Genomic DNA, 17,050 nt, shown 5'->3' on the forward strand with positions numbered 1-17,050 from the left:
CGGCCTAGAGAGGCGAAGGCCAACGGGCGACGAGGAGAAGGCGCGTCTCTCCGTCGCACCTCTTGCCCCCGGCGTCGACGATGTAGACGCCCTCGCCATGACACCCGACCTTGGCTCCTCCCCATCGAGATCCCCTGGCGAGCTCCTGCAACGAAAAACAACCGAATCATGCATACGTTTGTCCGGGAATCGCCAGTCGGACGGCGTCTTCTCCCAGAAGCGGGACGCCGGCTTGGGGAGGCCGATCTCTTCCAGAAGGCGTCGGCGATCTCCTCCGCAGCACCCTCCTCATCCAGCACCTGCAGAGCCGCCTCAAACGGAACCTCCGAGGAGCACGACTCGGAGTCTGACTCCTCCTCACCCAAGGGCGAGAATCTTGATCCCACCGGCGGTGGAGAGCCACGCGCTCGCCTGCCCAGATCGTCGGCAACGGACGCCGGCGAGGCTCCCGTCATCCCCTTCGCCGTTCTTAAAACGGACGCCGGCGAGGCTCAGGAAGTGAGTCTAGCTCCACTGGTTGGGGAAGTCTCCAAAGTAGCTCAAGTACAAACACATTATAGATGTAGATGAAAGGATTTGCACTGTGCATCGATGATTGTAATCACATCGATCTGATCTTTACTTTACGATGAAAATACCTTCATCCAATCATGTACCTTTAGCATATGTAATTAATAAAAGTTTCTGAGTTATTACTTTCGTTGCAGACACAGTGAAAAGAACTATTATCGCTCGCCTTTCGGACATTAGATGACTTCATGTCTTCATCAGATTCAATCGTGAAAGTATTTGGACTCTTGTCATCAAATACGCGTCAGCCTTTTCAGATTAGTTCACACCACGAGATTTTTTTTATGCAACTCGCTACATCTTCAAGCTAGAGGGCAATTTTTACAGTACCTTCTACTTCTCCTAAGAGCAACTCCAATAGTATAGCCAGTTGTTGGCTATAAGCAAGATGTCATGTCATTTATAATCAACAAGTACAATAGTTCTCCTAAGAGCAACTCCAAAAACACCGTGGATCCTCTCTTGGTTGACGAAGAGCATGGCCTCCACGAGGCCATTATGCAGGCCTACATGGCATTGGCTTTCACCTGTATTTGCTAGGCCATTTCAGTGGTGACCTGCGCCTGTGTGGCCGTTTTATTTCTCTCCTTCAGATTCCTACGCAGGCCCCACCACTTTGCCGCTTCGATGCCTTTCTTCTCCTTCGACAGCAGCTTCTTTGGCGCCTCCGCCTTTGCTTCGTAGCCTCCGATGGCGGCACGTTTTGAGCCGGCCGGAGATGTGGTCTCCATCGGGACTGTGGCAGTGCCTATGGGGTTGTCTGGGGCGATGGTTGGGAGGGTTTCCTATATTAATCTATGGAGGCTGCGACGAGGAGAATGTCCATCGCAAGGGGCTGGAGTGTTGGCGTCGCGCAACTTTGATTTTTTGTGGCTGTGAGTGGCCTCTGACGGAAATGTGAGCGGCATCTGAGCCACTGGTGTGCGGGTCCTACGTGAGGAACGGCGATCACTTGGTGCGACCGCTAGCGTCCGCCGAGACGCAAACTCGGCGCATATTTGGATCGCGTTTGCGTCTCCGCAGACAGCCCGATCACTATACGTCGGGCCGCTGGGCTCGGACGCAGGCGCATTTTTCGACCGCGCGGTCGCAAACAGTCGCTCCGCGTCCATTTCTGTCGCCTCGTTGGAGATGCCCTAAGTTTGGTTTGACAGGTCCTTAGCTGCATCTACCTCACGACTACTAGAATATCTAAATTCTTCCACGAAAGAATTGAGACACAAACTACTGTCGCATTGTTGTTTCGATTAGGTTGTACTACAAATCATGCAAGAGATGCAGTATTATTTCTGGCAGATGCACTACCGCTCGAGCTACTACTGTAGAGAAAAGAGAAGAAATAAAAAGAAGATGAAAAACAGGTGGATGGAGCAAAAATTTAGGACAATTTATCAAGACAACGAGGCCGCCGCTTGTTCTTGCTTATAACGGAGATCTTCCTCCCTTCTAAGAGGGTAGCTCATAGCGGCAAATTGGACAGCGAGGATTGAGGCAGATGTAGAAAAGAACTTGCCATTAGCCGTGAACTTCCACCTGAATTGATCTGGAGCATGGGGGTCCAAAGTGATCCGGGAAACCTAACTGAGCAAACATGTTGCACAACTGAACAAGAGCAGGGACAGAAAGTTGACCCTTATGATTGTGCCTTGTTTGCAACACATTGGAGAGGTCAGGATTCTCCGTGAGCATATATCAAGTACTTGTTGGCCAGACAGAAGCAAACTAATTAACTTGCTAAGAACAGGGCACATACGTACATATTGTTCCAGTAGTTTGTATTACAATGAAACACATACACAGTAACACAGAGTACATGCAGCAAGAGTACTACTAGAGTAGTACGATGGATCAAGACACCGAGGCTGCCGCTTGTTGTTGCTGATAAAGGAGATAATCCTCCCTTACAGAGGGTAGCTCATAGCGGCAGATCGGGCAGCGACGGCCACGCCGTAGCCACTCGAAGATGCAGCGCTGATGGAAGGAGTGGGAGCAGGGCATCATCCTGAGCTTCTTCCCGCCGTCCACGAACTCCTCGAGGCATATCGCGCAGTCCTGCTCCCTCGTCTCGCCGACCACCGGAAGGGGCATAGCCAGCATGGCCTTTCTAGACGCCGGGTCCCACCTCTTTCTTTCCTCTTCTTCCTCGCGTTCGCGTGCGTTTACTTCATCTAACTGACGGTACGCCTCGAGCGTCTGTAGTCTTGATTCCGCCCTTTGTCTGTCATCCTCATCCAGTTCTTCCTCCGTCCACCCACCATACCTCCTCCTCCTTTGTCTCCGCTCCTCGTCAGCTATGGGGTCTTCCTCCATCAGCCTCCTCCTGCTTTCGCTCATTATCATCTCCGCCATGCTTAGCCTTGTCTAGGTTAGCTCTCAGACTCGATCGATCTAGGGCAGCGAATAGGGATGTGCACGCAATGACTTCCAACCGCAAACGTTTATATACCACGAGCCTCCAGCCGCCCGAGTTTGTGATTGGATCGCGTATGAGGCGGTGCATATGTATCTCCGTCTTCGAAACCAACTCGGATTCGATTAGTAGATTAGATACCAAGTATCAAGCACGTGTCTAGGCGAGCTACTGTGTTCTGTTACGAGCCGCTTCACTGCAATCGGCTGGAAGGTTAGGCCATCTCCTACCTATCTCGCGTCCGGACGAGTCGCAGCAGACAAAATCGTGGCCCAACGCCACGACGCATCCCAAAAGCGCTATGTCCAGAACGATTCAAACCCAGCTCAAATCTAAGTCAGGTTTGCGTGGCTATACGGCGTCCTCGCGCGTCCGACTGCTCGCCTCGCTGGCCCACCTGTTGGCGGGTAAGTCCTATTAAATGTGGACTGGGAGGGGGACTGTCCCTATCCAGTCTCCAATCCCCACTCCACTCTGCCCGCACGCTCGCTCGAGCTTCCCCGCCGTGGTCCCGAAGCACGAGTTCGCGCCATCGGCGAGCGACCACGAGATCGGTAGCAGCCAGCGAACCGCGGCGGCTTTCGACATGGGGCTGTCGGCGTCCATGCGCGGCCGGATCTAAGTCACCGTCATGGTGGCGTAGATCTTCTGGGAGGCCGTCGCCCCAATGCCGTGGGGTGACGTGCACCTCCCCCACGGCCAGCACCTAAGCCCAGATCGGGTTTCGGTGTCGCCGATCCCGGCCACTAGCCGCGCCCGCCTCGCAGAGATCCAGCGGCGGTGCGCATAGCTGCCGGCGGACCTCCGAGAGGACCCCGCCTACAGCGACACAAGTCCCTACTTCACCTCGGCGACGGCGAGGCCTCGCGCGCAGCCGCGCACGCCGGCTAGGAGGGTTGGCCGCTGCCCCAGCGGCCTCTACATCGACAAGCCCGCGGCAGCCAGCGCCACAGGCACAACCCGAGGAGGACAATGACCCCGACATGTGCCCCGCGCTCGCGGTGTCCCACGAGGCAACGACCTCGAGGACCTGGCCAAATGGTCGCACCTCGGCGAGGTGATGCGCGCCTCCGCGATGGAGGAGGAGGCCAGGAAGGCCAAGGAGGACGCCGACGCGTGGGTGTTCCTCGCCATGGCGCGCCGGCGGGAGGAGGCCACGCGCCAGGCCGCGCTCCTACGCGAGGCGGAGCTGCAGGCCGCTGCGGTGGAACAACAGCAGAAGGAGACGGCGCGGCTGGCACAGCTGCTAGGCCGGCGAGCCCTCCGGACCCGCACTACACCTGGGAAACGGCGCAGTGGTCGCCCTGGCCCGAGTCCCCGACGCCCTCCGGTGTGTCCAGTCGGAACATTGCGTCGCCGCCGGGGGCGTCGTCCTCATCGACGACGACGACGAGTACTACTGGGTAGGTGCGCGCCGGCGGCCACCGCGTCCCAAACCCTAGACTATGGTTTCCCCTTTTTTTAGTTTAAAGCCCATGCCCAAAATAGGGCTAAGTTTAAATAAACTTTAGTTTAAATTTTTCTTTTTTTTCTTTTTTTGTGTCTTTGACTTTTGCGCTGCTTCCGTGCGTTGGATGCAGTGCGCGATCCAAACGAACCGTCGGCCAGGTCCGCGTATACGCGTGTCCACACGGCCACCCAAACGGCATAATCCGGACGGCCCAACGTGCCCCCTTTGGGTTATAGCGATCGGAGATGCCCTTAATTCGCCCCGTCTCTTCCAAAAAGAATAGCCACACCCCAAGATTTGACTCCAAAGGTGGATCGCAAAACAGATTATTTCTATCTGCTTAACAGCCTCCCTCAACCTGGACGTGGTAGTGCCATGTTCAAGTTGTATCTGAATCTGACGAACAAATGTGTTGAGAGAGGTTTAGTAAGTATATCGGCAAGCTGATCATTTGTAGAGATGAACCGTATGTCAAGAGCCTTCTGTGCGAGACGCTCACGAACAATATGATAATCGACATCTACGTGCTTTGTTCGAGCATGAAACACCGGGGGTTTACCGAGAGGTATGTTGCACCCAGGTTGTCACACCAAATACACGACGCTGGACTGAGAAATATGCCTAATTCTTGCAGCAGCCTTTGTATCCACATTATCTCAGCAGTGGCATTGGCGACCGACTTATACTCCACTTCTGTACTCGATTGTGAGAGAGTGGGTTGCTTCCTGGAACTCCATGCAAAAAAGATTGCCACCAAGAAAGACTGCATGTCCATCAGTTGAGCGCCGATCATCAGGTCACCCGGCCCAATCTGCATCGGCAAAGCCCCTGAGAAGAAGAGATGGGGACTTCTGAATAACCAGACCAAGCGAAGAAGTGTGTTCCAAATATCTCAAAACTCGTTTTACCGCTGTCCAATGTGTCTCTGTTGGTGCCTGAAGAAATTGACAAACTTTATTAACACTATAAGCAATGTATGGCCTTGTTAGGGTCAGGCACTACAGTACTCCAACTACAGTACTATACTGAGTAATTTCCGCAGCACTCAAAGGATCACCATCATGTCGAGATAGCTTTTCGGTGGTTGCCATAGGAGTACAGACAACATTCGCTTGATGCATGTTTGTTCGCTTCAGTAAGTTTTGAACATACTTCTGCTGACAGAGGAGAATTCCATCTTTCAGCTTGACCTCTATACCGAGAAAGTAGCCTAGCTGACCAAGATCTTTTACTCGAAATTCACACCTCAATTGCTGCAGCAGCCGATCAGCAGCCTGAGTGGTTGAACTGACAATAATTATGTCATCTAGACTAGCATATAAATCGTGACTGTCTTTCCCTTGAGGATGAACACAGAGACGCCAGCTTTAGATGCAATGAAACTAAGAGACTGAAGCTTGCTACTGAGTCGAGCGAACCTCTCTGGGGCTTGTTTCAAGCCATACAAGGACTTCTCCAACTTGCAGACATGATGTGGATAGCGAGAATCAACGTAACCCGGTGGCTGCAACATGTAGACATCCTCATCTAGAAATCCACGGAGGAAAGCATTATCGACATCAAGTTGCATCGTATGCCACCCCTGCGTGACGGCGAGAGAGAATGACACGGATGGACGTGGGCTTCACAACCAGACCGTATGTGTCAGCATAGTCGATGCCGTGATGTTGCTTGACGCCCTTGGCGATGTGGCGAGCCTTGTAGCGATCGACAGAGCCGCCAAGACGATGCTTGATCTTTAAAACCCAACGGATGTCGAAGATGTTGAGGCCGCGTTCAAACGGAACGAGATGCCCCGTCCGATTCTGCTATCTCCGGCGCGTATGCAGATTCCGCCACGTCAGCATACTCCGCCGCCCAGTCCTAGTTGCTAAAGCTGCAGAGAATTCCTCAGTTGCAAAGAAGGCTCCTGCCAAGTTAGACCTGACTGATGAGGAACTCGACAGGGGGTCGTGGATGCCGATGAGAAACGCCAACTTGCACTAAAATGACCCCCACCAAAGTAGTATATAGCACCGAAAACAAAAACAAAAAAGCACTTTGTGAACATGCTTGAGAGACAAACATTTGCCATCACTATGATGGCTCTATTATAGAGTCACATAACGCAAATGCGCAACAGTCCAGAAGTAGCAGTGCAAGCGGGAAGATAATTCCCCAACTCGAAAAATAGAAAAAAGGACCAATCGTTATCCCCGCTCAACGTTTTCTCCGATGATGATCCGGAGGTTGCACGGCTACTCGCACAAACGGCTAGACATCTTGGTATAACTGTTGATCAATTCACAGGCAAGGAAGTACCCATGGCTAAATTAGCATATAGATACGAGCACGTGAAGCCTCTCGTCAAACCTGAGGAGGTCCCGCATCTACAAACATAAATGCAAAGATTGCATGAGTGGTGCATGCAAGCCTCAAAGGAAGAGAACATCATGCTCATGGAGGCAGTTAGAGAGGAGCATTACTTCCGAAAAACGACTTCAAGAATTGTTTTAGTTATTCAATCAAAACGCCATCGACAAATCTCTCATCAGTTGCTAGTGTGTTGCTAGTGTATGTAAGTGATTTATTTATGTAATTCAGTCTCTAGCTCAGCTCGTTCATTGCATGAATAGTTATCTTCACTATATTTTTTTACTCTATTATGCAGAATGAAGATTCTTGAATGTAAAAGATACAAATCTATAATCTTGGGTTTATTGACCCAAATACCGTTCAAGAAGTTACGGTAAAAGAATGCGGCAAGGACACAGAAGATTACTTGTTAAGATTTTTGAAGAAACAACAAACCAAGTGAGTGTTACTATCTTGTACACACTCGATTTCGCTTACTCGATGTTAAGTGTAATTGATGAGTTATATGTGCTTCCCATGTTCGCACCATCCCCATGCGCGCACAATCTCCCTGTTGCCAGCTCCGGCCACCACAGTGCAGTATTTCCCATCCGCCAACTCCGGCAACCAACGCGCACCATCTCCCACCCACCGGCTTCAGCGGCTAGCGCTCACCATCTCCCACCCGCTGGCTCCATCCCCCCAATGCGCACCATCTCCTAGCCGCCTCGTCGGAGCAGAATCGGGCAAAGGAGACCACCCATTCTGCTGTTGGGATTCGCCCACAGATCTATGACATCAAATTAAGCAAACACACTCACACAAAAAAGTAGTGGCCAGGGAAACGTATCGTGCCCTCTTTTTTTCTTTTATTTCTCAATCTCTCGCGGTACAAAACTCAACGCCCTAGAGCTGTGCTTATATACACGCAACAGCCAACGATACTAAACCGACTCAGACTTGGACTCACTCGTACTAAACCTACTCAAACACCACCTACTAGTACCATAACGGCAAGGCACTTGCCATCTTAGGGTGTGTTTGGTTGAGCTGTGGATTCAAGGCACTTGCGGAAACCTAACAAAACTAGACTCTAACTGGAACTACATGTACAAACTCCAACATGAAACGGACTCCAAACATTTCAAGACGTGTACTACTGCCACGCCAGGAAACACTCTAGAACACTGGTAACCTGCCTAGCTGATACCAATAAACTAGATTTAGATGTGCGCCTTGGCGCACGACCCCGTGGAGATCACACCAATCTAAACGTAAATGGAGATACATTTTATTGGATTTGAAAAGCAAAGCCAATAGGACCAAAGCTATACTTCAACACATGTAACCAGAACGGGGAAAATAACAGAATGTGGCAGAATAACTAATACTCCCTCTGATCCATAATAAGTATCGGGGAATTATTGCACATAGCACTGATAATAAGAGTGAAACAAACAAGTAGTAAATCAGAAATATATACACAAATCTTTTTTTCCGAAGAAGCACACCACATGACGAAAGAAACTACAGAACTAAGCAGCTGATAGTAGCTTGAAGCAAAAGCACTCGAATACAACTATTGCACCACATGCTTGATAGTATATGTCCAATACCACAGCAAAAGGGCACAATCCTCAGATCCCACAGTAGGTAGATAAGAGGAAGCAAACAACTATCAGTGGTTTGTGTCACCTGGAAGTAGCGCTCCTGAAAAGTAAATCCGGCAGCAATCAGCGCTCAGTCGCAACTTACAGCAATCATATGGTACATAATACAGACTCTACAACATTTTCACACATAGGACACAAAGGTAGACCGAGATGCAACATATCCATCAATAGAAGGGCACTGTTCTACCGGGGAGGCCAAATAAATCATAGTCAACACCATTTTTTTCATATCATGGGTCATATTTAAATGGTATTTGGATTATTTAGGTTGCCTAGCTAAGTCACAGGTGCAGGAGTTTTCTGTATTTTTTGTATGACATTTTTCAACATGCTCGTATGGTCGTTTGTATTTAAAGAACAGTCCATGGCGCGGTATTATAAATAGAATTGTTCATCTTAATCTATAGTTATTGGTACCACAATATTTACGATTAAGACATTTTTGGATGTTGAGGATGTCCTCAACTGAAATGATCCCTACGTAGGAAAACCAAGCGGTTAGCAGTACAGTTTTCCTGTTGCAGTAATAAAGATGCTTTTTACATTTATATAGCAAATGGCTTTAATTGTTAAGATGCTCAAGAAAGCTCAACAATCTTCTTTCCAGATGTACATAAGCAAACACTATTTTTCTGGTATTTGATCGTTGTCGTTAAGGTCTAGAAAGGAACATCCGACTGAATTTACATATCATACAAATAACGTAGTAGAAATGTACTACTGTACTGAGTCTTGTCCCCCACTTTCAGATGCTATCAAAGCAATTCATAACATGAGAATGGTTGAGAAAGAAGTATATAGATACCCCCACAACTTTCTGAAAAGGAACAGAAAACCCCCTCAAGTTAAAACTGGGGTACATAACCCCCACAACTTTGTAAAATCGGACAGAGAACCCCTTATGTACCCCAATTTTAACTTTAGGGGGTTATCTGCCCCTTTTCTGAAAGTTACGGGGGTTGCGTATACTTCTTTCGAATGGTTGATGGTTATGACTGTTGATATGTTTGTGTACAGAGTTCTTGCAAAATATAACAGACATTATATGATCGATGTGAGAAGCACCATTTAATACGAACTCGAGATAAAAAAAATAAGAACTTACAAAGTAGAAAATTTGAATGGCACCACGATCAATCCTCCCGAGAGGATCCTTGGTAGGGGATAGCGGGTTTGCGAGAGCACCTGAATAAGACCACAAATTTCCTGGAAATCTTAATTTTCATAGGATAACAATTATGAGAAAAGCTAGACGCGATGGAAAATGGGAACGCAACAAGGAACCATAATAATTGAATTTGGAAGAATCTATATAGATCAAATATTTGATGGAAACTTCCTTGTAAAATTAATTTGATCCCAATATATATTTTAGTACCGAGAAAAATATTTATATCATCACGTTTGGTGAAGCTAGGAATTCGATTGTTCGGATCCCTGTACCAACAACTGGATGCATAGAAATAGCTTGTCGTATTTAGCATACAGTTTAGCAGCACGAATTGCTAGCTCTTTACCTTTTAACCGAGCCCAACCCCACCGTTCTAAGATTACCGTAGCCAATCTAACCACTAAGTAGAGAAAGTAAACCAAAGTGCATAATCGTAACCTTCTAGAGTCCATATAATTTCGAGTGTACTGTTAAAACGATGTGTTAAACACACCAATAATGAGTAGTTAAATCAGCAGTAGCATGGCAGATATTTATGATCCAAATCAGATCAATCATCTTTGTTTTCAAGGCTGAATCGGTGGGCTTCTCATTTTGTGGACAGCTATGTCTTTTCTGGAATTCTTATATGAGTAATAGAGTAAGTATAATTATAATAAAACCTCAATTTATTGATCTCTCAGTACTAACAATACAAACACGAGCAAATATCATGCTTTCACATTTAGGGAAGTCATTTCCCACCAACATCAAGTACCACCCTATGCAGCTTGTGAAAAACACACAAAAATAAGAAAGTATACTTTTTCTGTGGAATGATTTAAGAAATATAGCAAGGAGAATATTTGGAAGAGGCCTCTTAGCTAGCATATAATTAAGTACATGATATGTCATTTTCTGTTGCAGCACATCCCTGCAATCTATTTTCCTTTGCAGGCAAAAAATCCCTTTTGGTTGTGTAAACATAGTCTAATTTCAAATGATGGGACACATGACACCAACAAATGGAAGTAAAAAAAAAATAGCAAGTGCAAGAACAGCGGCAATGCAAATATCAACAGCCTGAACTTCAAATGGTATGTATCCAAACTTCAGCAATCTACACCATCACTGTCTAAGCTCAAATAAACTCATCCATGTTATGTGCTATGGTGGCACACTTTATTCTTGTATTATTACCATTCTGTAATCTACTTAGTGTAAATCAAGTTGCTCTTATCCATGTAAGATGATGATTAAGCAAACTTTACCTATTTCAAGAATTAAATAATCAATATAGCAAATCTAATAGTAGCAGCTCATGCTGCTTTTGATGAAAGCAAAACCAAGCTGCAGAAAATATAATGAACATGCCTATTAAGAAAAGAAGAAGGAAAGACCATCGTTTGCAGACTCTATTAGAGATCACTAAAGAATAAATAGCCGAACAATTCAGAATCTATGCCTCCTCTAGCCAGGTGAATATAACCCTGTGGTGAAAGTATTGCACGTAAAATTTGTATATTAATTAACAGATTTTAAATAGTAAATTATAATTGTAGTACTTTGTACTTCAAATTTGTCTGATGGGAACACTTCGATCCACAAACTTATAAAATGCAATCAGTTAAATTGTCAAGTCTATCATGTTCTAAAATCCCCAATTCAGTATCGACACGAGGCGATAGAGAAGACAGCCTACAACCGTGGCATAGTGGAGCACGGTAGCCGCTGCTCAACAAAGTCCATTGTTCACTCCGAATTAGCCTAGTAGAATTAGATTATATGATGGCACTAACCGTCCATAACTCACTCCCCGATGGTTAAACACAACATGAATAATACATAATCGTCGTTACCTTTCGAATTGGTGAAGCCCTTGGAAACTGTAATCAGCAATAAAAATTTGACCTGCAATCAAGACATAACCAAACATGAGTATGAAAAACTCACTAATCTTATTTGGATACAGACTAAGAATCAGGGAACATATTATAATAATAAATTTTCTCGAGGAAATCATCCATAAAAGGAAGCAATCTATGGAGATTTTGTTGACAGAAAGCACTATCAGCCTCAGAGTAAAGTCTGTAGACTTAAAGCACATCATGATATTTTTTTTTGGGCAGCATCTGTAATGTAAGATAACTTGATAGGATCATATATAAGCTGCTCGTACTACCAATGTGGCATGCATGGTTATTTACCAGCTAAGAATGGAAGGCAGTACCCCAAAAAAAAGCACATCCAATCAATGAGAATGAGGAACATCTGTTGGTATATCTGTGCCACAAAATTAGTTATAGAGATGCAGTTTATTGCATAAGAGTTATTTCTGTCACTGAAAGCTGAGATTTCCACATATGACCAGTAATGCAAGCCTTATGCTGATGACAAATAGTTTCGCGGCACTAACTATATTACCAAACATTGTAAAATAACAACCACGATAATATCCAATAAACAATCAAAGGGATCAATAGTTGAGAAAGCAAGATAAATCCAGGAAGTGAAGGCTTGCTTATGGCTTAGGAAAATTCTTTTGAAGGTCCTAAATTCATACACACATATGGCATGATTTGTATCTACCTAGAAACAGGACTGAGAAAGGGAGATAAATAATTATGGTCTGCACAGAGCTTCGTAAATGAGTACGGGATTCATATCAACAGTTTGTACATCATTTCCACAAGTGAATATTATAGCATGATTTTGGTTTTCAGGTTTACCGTCTCCAAGCTTTGGATTGCCAAGCAACTTAGCTGATTAAATTTCCTGCTACAGATAATTTATTTTGGTGATACTGAAACACATTGTAAAACAATGAACCATGTTGAAGTTTATAGTTGAAGATATTGACTTCCTTGAGAATGCAACGGTCAGGATACTATAGTGGTGCCAATATAAATAAGTTACATGTCATCAAGTATAAGGATATGAGAACTGCACACAACAGACCAGAACAATCTCCAGGAACTAACGTATTGTAGCCATTAAAGTGTGAAAAGGGAAAAATAACAGATGAAACCCAAGAATATTGTTCTTAACAGTTAAAACGGTGCTTCAGAGAATCGGCAATAGCAATTGAGCATTATGCAGGAGGAAAGGCGTCCAAAACCACTAACCTTGTCCTTTCCATGGATGTCAGATTTAACAAGCTTCAAGTAATACTCAGTGCTGGGCTTTCCATTCCTAATGCTCTCGACAACATCAATGTAAGCAATTCTGAGATCTTCATTTCTGGGAAAGAAACAAAAAATTGAGATGATGTACTGGTGAAGCAGTATATAATACCCACAAAAAGAAAGATCTAACCAGTTTGGTCACTGATTCAAAGATCGGGAGCAGCGCCTTCTCTTACCGTGAATGCAGATCATCAAGCAAATCATACGATAGAGATGCCAAATTTATGTGAAATGACAACCACTATAGGAAATAAGAAGTTCTAGGAATCTAAATATGAGGTAGTAATCACTTTGTATTTTTTTCAAATACTGCATGCGTACACTTTCTACAGTATTAAAGATGCTTTCGTATAGGAAAGAGTGAAATATATTGAATGGATAGAAATGTTCAAGCTAACAGAAAAAGAGCAAGAAGATTATGTTCAGCTCATTCAGTAAAGACAGAGCATAAACATCATATTTGTCTATCGCAACTTTGGATGCATATATCCTTAACTGGTATAAAAATATATACCAGTTCTATGCACCTGGATGCCTTCGATTTTTTCCCAGAATTTCTACTGCACATCCAATATGGACATGCAACGTCACAACCTTAATTTTTCTCAAAAAAATAGTAAGTATTATAAGCTGCACCAGCATAACCAAAACTACTTTGCAAGTGACTTATCTCTAGATCTGATCTCTTCCACAAAGTAGGCAAATATTGTGCCCTTTGCAGAAGGTATTTCAATGGGCCTTCATTGTTCTATGATAAAAACTATGATGGCTAAGCAGTATACACAGAAGAATCGTGAAATCAAAAATATATAATACGAGATGGGCACATGACAACTAATTGTTGCAGAAGGGCATTTGTATTTAGGGGAAATTTGAAGAACATACCTTTCCAGCATCACTGCAGAATTCTGGACATGTCATATCTCTTAGAATTTTCCGCTTCTTTAATTTATGAAGTTCACTGATCCTTGCCTCGGTCATGCCCAACCTGGATTTCCAACAGGATCTTTGGTCTACAATGGAAAATAGCAAGGTGCAATATGATGCAATTATTTGCATGCCCATAAGTGATACAACTCGGAAATCATTATTATCATCTTATACTTTTTATTTATTTTTCATACAGCTCTCCAAACCAGCAATCGACAAAAACCAGACATGAAGTAAGCTATATCCAATCCAGCACTTGATATCATCAACAATAAGAGACCTACACGAGCTAGAGGAGGCAAACAAGGCTAGAAGTCAAACTGCAGCCCGCTCATGCATAAATAACAAACCAGACGCATCCAAATAAAAGAACCAGTGCCAACTCAAAAGGTGTTTATACACGTCATCGAAAGCAAGAGTAGATATTAGCCGGGGAATCAATTATTGTGGCCTTGGATATGAAATTACCTAGCTTGCTTGAGAATGACCAAATCTAGTTGGAATTATTGTGGCCTTGGATATGAAATTACCTAGATTTGCTTGAGAATGACCAAATCTAGTTGGGGATGATGATCTTCTGATCCCGTTCTCTGCCCTGGCTCCCTTCTTCTTGGCTGCGGCTTGATCCCTCCCCTTTTTTCCGAACAACTTCAAATTGCCTTCTTCCTCATCTCTTCCTTCCCAACTCTTTGTCTCCCTAGTGCTTGGCTCCCCTATGCGATGGGGATGGCGTCAGAAATGTGGTTCACGGAGGTGCTTTAGCAGCAGCTCGAGAGAGGGAGACGTAGGGGACCACGTGTGGATCGAGTCCTCCTTCTGACCGGCAGGCGCACTGAGGAAAACGGAGGAGGGCTCGGTGGCTGAGCTTCGACCGCTGATCCCTCGCGTGCTACTCCAGGGCCGGCCAGCCGCCGCTCTTCCGCGGCCAGCGAGCGCAGGCGCCGCCGCTCTTCCGCATCCGCGTCTCCGGCGGGCTTCTTGAGTTCTTGGCCATCCCGATGCGCCTGCTATAGGGGAGGTGGAGGGGACGCGAGAGTTGATTGGGGGTGGAGGGAGGAGACGAGTCCCTCAGCGTTCTACTCCAGGCCAGCCGCCGTTCTTCCACGGCCAGCGCGCGCAGCCGCCGCCGCCCTTCTGTGGCCAGCGAGCGCAGGCGCGGGCGCCGCCAAGGGAAGGGCGCGCGGGCATCTTGGAGGCTGCTAGGTTTTCACCGTGGGCTGCTCATTTTATACGGCCTTGGTGAAAAAATATCGACGGCGGAAATCTAATGGAACGCGGCATCGAACGGCCACAAATCCAAACGAACCAGGAGGCTCCGTGAGGGGGCATCATATATACCCCTGGACTACACTACTCTGACTCTAACAACACGAGCAAAATTGTTTCCAACACCCGCGCACCATCTCCCTGCCGCTCGCTCGGGCCGCTAGCGCGCACCATCTCCCTGCCGCCTAGCTGGAGCAGAATCACCGAAGCTGGCTCTCGCGTCAGGTAGGGGCAGCTGGTGTCACTTGCCGGCGCGCGCCTAGACCACAATATTCAGGCAATAAGTACTATACTAAAGATGAACAGATTTAATTTTCCACAGATATTTAGATTCTTTTTTTTGGATTAACATGGTGCTGATACGTATCCTTCTAGGATGATTTGCTTCCCACTAGTATCTCTTTGTGTATGGTTTAGGTGCTCCGTTGCAATTTCTGATGTGTGGCCTGGTGTTACCGGTGTGCCTTCTTCTTGTCCTTCGCTGTATTGTTATTTGGTTGAGTGGATTTAGCTGCGCCGCTGATATTCTGGTAGCTATGTTCGTGCAGTGTGTGGTGTCATTTTGTTGTTCTCCTTGTTCTTATGTTTGGTGGGGCCCAACATGGTAGGCTCTATGTGAGCCGGTGTGTTGATGCGTTGAATGTCGTTCGGTATACCACCGTTTTGACCAAATGGTTGTGTCTTCCACACCGCCCCAAGCCTAGCCCATGTCATGTAGATTCATCCACCACTCCTCCATACCTCGCCCAATCCTGATTTGTCACCGTCCTCAGCCAAGTTGGCCGCGAGGAGCCTTGCCGACTAATGGTGATGAGGACATCCCTACCAAACCACTACCTCCGTCATTGTAAGATGAAGATGTTGCTGTGAAGCTCAAGTCTAATGTAGTCAGGATTGGACCCATTACAAAAGCTCGTGTGAAGCTACTTAAGGAGCAGGTGAATTCACTCCTAAATGGTACTTTGATCGATGAGAACTTTATACTGTATAAGTCCTTTTACTTATGTATGATCAGGTACGAAGAGGGAGCAAGCATCGCACGAGGAGGAGAGGAGCAGATGGACCTGGAGCTGGACATGGAGCTGGACATGAAGACATCCCATGGACGCGCGAGGGAGGAGAGGGAGGCATGCACGAAGGAAGGAGAAGAAGTCCAGGCCGGTCCCAGTCCGACGCAACCGGCTGTCACGCCGGCTGGCCCGGCCCCACGCCTGGTCCCACCGGCTGCCACGTCGGATGAGCCCGGTGCCAGCCGGCTCCTACACCGGTGCCATCCGGGCACCATCCAGGGAGCCTGGCACCCCCGCCCTGTGCCAGCCCGGTCCCTGGCCCGGTCCAAACCGGACCATCCGGCCCTAGCCCGGTCCAAACCGGACCGTCTGGCCCCTGGCCCGGTCGACCGGCCCCCATGCCGGCCGTGTCCGAGTCAGTCTCGATCAGATCCCGATCTAGATCGGTTATCATTGTATTTTCTTGACTTTTGGTTGTCCTGAACCCCTATATAAGTGCCCAGGTTGCCCCCATAATAGCTTTAGACCACGTTTAATATAAACCCTAGTTCATAGTTGATTGCTTTGCAACTCTATTGAATCTATACACCAATTCGTATCGATATGGTGTGTTGCTACTGAAAGTTTTGTGTGATCTGCTGTTCCATTGGGAATTAGAAGGTTACAATTTACCGCTTCATGGTCGGCGGCTACGTGCGCAAGTGTGTGGAGTTGCGAATATCTTGCAGGGTTGAGAGTTGTTGCATTGGCGACAGGAATCAATTGAGAGACCCGTCAGCGTCATACAAGTTATCATCCACTTCATCATCGTGTATATCCGTTGTGTTCATCGCGTGTTCATCGCCATCCACCTCGCTTACTGAGAAGATCGGGCTACCCTTTATCATCTTGGTATCAGATTTCAGCGTTTCCTCGGTAAGACATCCAAAATCCACCCCATAGTTGAGTTGTGAGTGTTTTCCTATCCAGAAAAAGCCAAAAAATATTAGGGTTAGGGTTTGCCATAGAATTAGATTGCATCAATTTCAAGTTTTAGTTAGTTTTCGTAGTTGTGTTTGCGTATATTTTCCTT

The 17,050-nt window shown here is 46.4% G+C and overlaps 2 protein-coding genes across 4 annotated transcripts; both read right to left on the reverse strand.

Moving 5' to 3' along the window:
- Positions 1-2,418: 2,418 nt before the first annotated feature.
- Positions 2,419-2,919, reverse strand: LOC127303391 (uncharacterized). Its single transcript, XM_051334132.1, has one exon. The coding sequence runs from the start codon at positions 2,917-2,919 to the stop codon at positions 2,419-2,421; it is 501 nt and encodes a 166-aa protein (XP_051190092.1).
- A 5,226-nt stretch (positions 2,920-8,145) lies between these two features.
- On the reverse strand, positions 8,146-14,916 carry LOC127299345 (uncharacterized). 3 transcript variants are annotated; one of them, XM_051329300.2, is made up of 7 exons: positions 14,233-14,916; positions 13,658-13,785; positions 12,713-12,827; positions 11,795-11,870; positions 11,447-11,498; positions 9,543-9,622; positions 8,146-8,474 (listed from the first exon to the last, which is right to left on the reverse strand). In XM_051329300.2, the coding sequence occupies exons 2-6, from the start codon at positions 13,666-13,668 to the stop codon at positions 9,571-9,573; spliced, it is 306 nt and encodes a 101-aa protein (XP_051185260.1). In that variant the 5' UTR covers positions 13,669-13,785; positions 14,233-14,916; the 3' UTR covers positions 8,146-8,474; positions 9,543-9,570. The 3 variants fall into 3 exon arrangements, with proteins under 3 accessions (XP_051185260.1, XP_051185258.1, XP_051185259.1); XM_051329298.2 differs by lacking the exon at positions 11,795-11,870 and having other exon boundaries at positions 14,233-14,915; XM_051329299.1 differs by lacking the exon at positions 11,795-11,870 and having other exon boundaries at positions 14,171-14,241.
- Between the last annotated feature and the right edge of the window lie 2,134 nt (positions 14,917-17,050).

The sequence above is a fragment of the Lolium perenne genome, chromosome 5 (genome assembly GCF_019359855.2).
Source record: "Lolium perenne isolate Kyuss_39 chromosome 5, Kyuss_2.0, whole genome shotgun sequence".
Classification (NCBI taxonomy): Eukaryota; Viridiplantae; Streptophyta; class Magnoliopsida; order Poales; family Poaceae; genus Lolium; species Lolium perenne.

Bases quoted from the DNA above. Each gene is read 5' to 3' on its own strand.
- LOC127303391 (XM_051334132.1), bottom strand. From the start codon at position 2,919: ATGGCGGAGATGATAATGAGCGAAAGCAGGAGGAGGCTGATGGAGGAA.
- LOC127299345 (XM_051329298.2), bottom strand. The intron at 9,623-11,446 runs GTAACGACGATT...GGTCTTATTCAG, and splicing joins GGGCTTCACCAATTCGAAAG to GTGCTCTCGCAAACCCGCTA. The intron at 8,475-9,542 runs GTAAGTTCTTAT...TTTACTTTTCAG, and splicing joins CCATTCAAATTTTCTACTTT to GAGCGCTACTTCCAGGTGAC.